The sequence below is a fragment of the Saccostrea echinata genome, unplaced genomic scaffold (genome assembly GCF_033153115.1).
Source record: "Saccostrea echinata isolate AGI-Se365-2 ecotype Australia unplaced genomic scaffold, CSIRO_AGI_Sech_v1 ptg000009l, whole genome shotgun sequence".
Lineage (NCBI taxonomy): Eukaryota > Metazoa > Mollusca > Bivalvia > Ostreida > Ostreidae > Saccostrea > Saccostrea echinata.
This window is the reverse complement of record NW_026889758.1, coordinates 25,648,366-25,653,553: the sequence shown is the minus strand read 5'-3', so window position 1 is coordinate 25,653,553 and position 5,188 is coordinate 25,648,366. Positions and strand designations below refer to the sequence as shown.

At 30.7% G+C, this 5,188-nt stretch overlaps 1 protein-coding gene across 1 annotated transcript; it reads left to right on the top strand.

Moving 5' to 3' along the window:
* The first annotated feature begins 227 nt into the window (after positions 1–227).
* LOC133183516 (uncharacterized) lies at positions 228–4,599 on the top strand. The gene is made up of 4 exons (XM_061318466.1): positions 228–315; positions 3,520–3,655; positions 3,778–3,848; positions 4,220–4,599. The coding sequence occupies exons 1-4, from the start codon at positions 243–245 to the stop codon at positions 4,351–4,353; spliced, it is 414 nt and encodes a 137-aa protein (XP_061174450.1). The 5' UTR covers positions 228–242; the 3' UTR covers positions 4,354–4,599.
* Positions 4,600–5,188: the final 589 nt, after the last annotated feature.

Sequence of the window (5,188 nt, the reverse complement as noted above, 5' to 3'; positions counted from 1 at the left end):
GTATAAAAATCAATATTTTCAACCCAACTTCCTTGTCTGAAATTCAAACATTTACTCTACAATATCTAAATATTGAAGGTCAAGGAATGAAATTGCATATCACTTTTATGAACCTTCTGCGTTTTAACAAAATTTTATGGTAAAGAGTGGTATTTAAATTATAATTTAAAACCCGACTAAGTAAATTCCAGTTATTTCTACGTACAGAAAGGCATTGAGGGGATCGTTGAATCTAAAAAGAAATGAAGAAATTCACAGAATATTTGATATTTGCACTGATTTTAATTATTTTTGCGTGCTTCATAGACCTTATTGGTAAGAATTTTTAACACTTAATTACTTTTTTGTAGGTGGGGAATTATTATGTTTGTTTTTGTCATTTCAACAATATTTTTTTGTGTGAAAAGTTTTGTTCTTTTTTTTAAACAAGTTTATTTTCAAAACAAATATGATTATTACTGAAAAATAGAGAAACTTGGTGATCAATGACGCGCAAATGAAATGTTTTTATTTCTATTGAAAATGGAATTTGCGTATACAGATGTATAGCGCAAGTTGATCCAAAGCATATGCAAGTAGTTGATGTCGGCATACTGCATTTTAAATTAACTCTTCTGACCTGGAGTTTCAAATTTTGTTTTATTTAAATTAAAAATAAAACTTTGATTTAGAAGTAAGAAGTTACTTTGTAATTGAAAGACAATCAAAATCAGAGGTCATATCAATTTCAGATTGAAAACATTAATGAAAACTATTTACACATTTTAAAACATATTCTTGGAGATATATGAAATATATATTTGGTTAATGTGTCAATGATTAAATCAGCCCTCCTGATCAACATTAAATTATGCATTGAATTCTTATTTTTGGATGTAGTCGGTCCTATAACACACCAGGCCGTGCCGACAAATTGAATACCGCGTGTTAGCGCGGTATGATATTTTGTCGGCATGACCAGGTGTGTTATAGGACCGACTACATCCAAAAATAAGAATTCAATGCTTATATTTACATTCTCTAATTTTCTCTCTTCATAATTGTTTATTTCATTAATCTTTATTATGAATTTAGCGCCTTTCAGAACTGGTGTGCTTAATAGACGTAAGAGCCGTTTGTGACGTGCGAGGAAAAAAAGATGACAAATTAATTTTAAACGCACAGTTGTTTTAATTTTACGTTAATTTAACACGGTAGCTGTTTTTTTTTTTTATTAAATTGAGTCAAAACAATATACATTTTGGTGTTCCTAGATATTTAAAATGCATATAGTTCCTACTTTGTATTCTACCGTGCGGTGACAAGGTTTCGCGTGTATTATTAATAGAGATTTGAACGTCGTAGATTTCTGATGGATTTCATAAAGAAAATTACACTGAATGTAAATATAGAACTATGGATCTTCATTTTAAAGTACATACAATTGAACCAATGATTTTAGTCATGCTGGACGATTTTGAGAAATATTTTTTATTGATGTATGTTATCTTTAAGATATTTAGAGCAATCCCGGAAGCATCTAATTTTATGTATAAACCGTTTCAGGCAAACATGATTTAAAGATTGGCTTTCAAAACAAATCAATGAAGCAAAAAGCTCTCACAGATTTAAAAATTAACCATTTAATCGATAATGACAGGTAAAATTCCTGCTTTCAATGAGTATCAAACCTGGTAAAATTCCAAATGCCAAAATAATACGTTTTAACAAAAGTTATTTGTCCCATGATACAAATAACATTCCAAAAAAAGATATATTTTTGATTTAAAACGACACATTATGAAATACACATGGAGCAGATTTAAAAAAAAGAAAGAAAGATTTTATCTTTAGAAAAAATACCTGAAATAAAAAGAAATGAATAAATTGTAAATCAAACAAGTTCAAGATTTCAGTTAATCTACTGTACTTATCTGCATAAAATTCAATTGTATGGTTCAGCTGAACATAATGTTCAAACTAAAATGAAATAGACGATAAATAATTGAAAATTGCATTAGTATCTTTTAAATGACCATCCATAAACTGTATTGAATTTTTTCGTTTGAAAACATATCGTATTAAAGGTGAAAATATTTCATTTTCAACATATGGTACCTGTCATTCTCAAGTAAATGTTTTTAAACTAAAACTTGATGAAAACAACACACCGGTCTCTTACTTGAATAGGAAAAACAAATGGAATCTAGAGGTACTGTGAGCGAGCTCACGAAATTATACCCTCGTTGCACTTCATATGCAATGTTCCAAATATGACCTTGACCTTAGTTAAAAAGTTGAGTTACGACTTCTACTGTTTCTCTAAGAAAATTATGAATCTGACATGAATTTAACATTTTTTACCCTGACCTTGAACTACCACAATGACCTTGGCTCAAGGTTATGACATACCTTCGGCTCACAAATAATCTTTGAATTTTCAACTACTAATACATGCTAGAGAATAATGAACTGGACACAAATTCTATACTTTAACTGCAAGTGAGCTTTAATTAAATGAGTAAAAATTTTAAGCCTTAACTTCCAATGGTTTTCCATTAGAAAGTTAAAGACTGAATACGAATTTGAAAACGTTTTCCCCCAGTGACCCTGAACTTCATTAAAAAGACCTTAGGTCAGATTATGACACTTCTTTTAGTCATAAACAAACAATGTGTCAAGTATCAACATTTGAAATAAGACTCCATTTGAGGGATATAGACCAGACAAGAATAATAAAATTTTTCTGTCAATGTCCTTGAGCTTTCAGAAATGATCCTTCCTGTAGTGTATTTTAGTTTTCCGTTTTAATTTAAACGGTAGATCACTCTTACTGCATAAAAGTACAATGTACCATAGAATTGGAACTCTTCACTGTGTAATGTAAAGAGTCCTTAAATGTGAAAATATTTCTGGATGAGACGTAAAAATTTCATCTAAAATATCCCCTTTCTGGGAGTACCTTAACTGTTAAAATGTCATGCAAAGAACCCTAGATCCATATTAAGAAATTGTGTGATAAAACAAGAATAAATAATAAATTCTATATTATTTTAAGTTTATCAAGATAATGTTTTTATTTATATATTTATTAAATAAATGAATAAACAAATTAACTTAAAAAAAATAAATAAATAAATCACACAAATAAAAGCAAACAACGATAATAAAATTATAAAGTGAGCCCATCAATCAGAGAAAACAATACATTATACATACAGAAAACGCAATATTGTATAGAATATCGTAGTTGAACATTGTCTTATGATGAATATTTGAAGGGAGCTTTTAAAGAGCATTATCAGTCATATGTTTTTTTTTAATTTTTAAAACAATCAATGAGTCACATTTGAGTAGAAATGCTATTCAAAAGGAAGTGGTATTTTTCTTAAAACATGTATATCATGGTCTTCATCGATAGTGCGAAAACTGCCAAAAATGGAAAGGCTCAATAATAAATGTTTATTACTTATTCTGCGACAGGCAATTCTTTTATCCTTAGATTGTCCAGAGCAATATTAATTTTTTCATGACTTACAGACACAGCGGAGACTTGTGGGAGTCTCCTAGGGACTCAGTTGTACTGTCCGTCGGGGTATCATTGTTGTGACAAGACAGCGTCCACATGCTGTGCTTACGGCTACATCTGCGGGGGGACGGTCTGCATAAGTATAGCGTGAGTGTATCAATGATTCTGTAGAAGAAATAATTTTTTCTTGGTTTCATTTTATTTGCCATTGTCAAAAGTACAGCTATCTCCATAATAAAAGCATTGTTTGGTTTTCCTTTTATTTATAGAGCAATCATCGTTCCCTGCATCATCGTTGTAGTTATCATTGTCGTGATCATCGTTATCATTGTTAAGAAGAGTAAGTATTTACTTTAAGAATGTGAAAGTCAATTTTTAGAGTGTATTTGTTTATGACCTTAAGGTTCTATTAGAAGCTATTACAATTTCTAAATTCTAACATTAAAAATAAACTTTCTGAAGTGAGTTACTGAGTTAATAGCTGTTATGAACAGGATAAAGCAATAAACAGTATTACTTTTCGACACAAATTTATCAGTGTGTATTAACAATTCCTGTTGACACCTTTGACCAGTATATTTTTTAATACGCAATATTAAATATTGATACAGATACTGGAAATAAAAACCTGGTGCTCACATAAGCTGGTTAATGATATACGTATCTTCAATAGGGATCACTTTTAAGACAAATTTCAAACAACCATTGCAGATAAGGCACACCAAGGAGTCGTTGTCAGCCCAGGTTATCCTCAATCGTCCGGTTATCCTCAGCCAGGTCAACATCCGTCGCATGGTCAGATCAATCCAGCTGGACAATATCCTCCCCCGCCGCCTGGAAAATAGCCTCATGAAATCACAATGAAATAATTTGTTTTACTACGTAGTTTTACTTGCTTGCTAATTCAGTGATTATGTAAGCAGCACTATTGATTGACAAAACTCAATTTTCTGATAAAATGATTGCTTAAATAGCCACCCTTTTGTATTTCAAAAAAATGTGTAAAACTGTTTTCCACCTGACAGTTGTTTCTACAAGCTGTAATGCATTAAGTTGGTGTGGTTATTACGTTGACAAAATAGATAAACAATGATTGACAGTTTCTGTCACAGCTTTATGAAAAAATTTATGCAAAATAAATCATCAATAAAATGTTGCACACAATGTGAATATTGAATAATTGATGCAGAATGATAAATGGGTACAATGATAAACATTGATAACTGAATTGCAACGAGCAGGTAACAATGGGGTGTATATGTATTAAAAAGACAATGATCCAAAAGTGCATATTGTAAAAGTTGGTAAATTGTGGACGGGATGCTGAACTAGGAAAACGCAATATGAAAAGGGAATTGAGAAACGCGCATTTGTAACGGATGTATGGAAATTTGCATGAGAGTTATCCTTCCTGGCCCATACATTAACTTGATTAATTCCTATTCGAGTAAGATCAGATTAAGTTTAAAACAAAAAAGATTTAAAATGATCGGCAGTTTCTGTAATGACTTTATTAAATTTAATAATTAATAGCGAGCGCAGCGAGCGGCGCGAAGCGCCGCTCGTCACTGCGAGCTCTTAAAGGGTTTTTATCACTTATCTAAATTTCTTAAAAATGAAACACTATTATATTCTTGAAACATATTATTATCGTTTAATTATGAAATAATGTTGAAAACG

Coding starts and splice junctions, on each gene's coding strand:
- LOC133183516 (XM_061318466.1), top strand. CDS start 243: ATGAAGAAATTCACAGAATATTTGATATTTGCACTGATTTTAATTATT. Junction 3,656..3,777: donor ACGGTCTGCATAAGTATAGC/GTGAGTGTATCA, acceptor TTTTATTTATAG/AGCAATCATCGTTCCCTGCA. Junction 3,849..4,219: donor CGTTATCATTGTTAAGAAGA/GTAAGTATTTAC, acceptor CAACCATTGCAG/ATAAGGCACACCAAGGAGTC.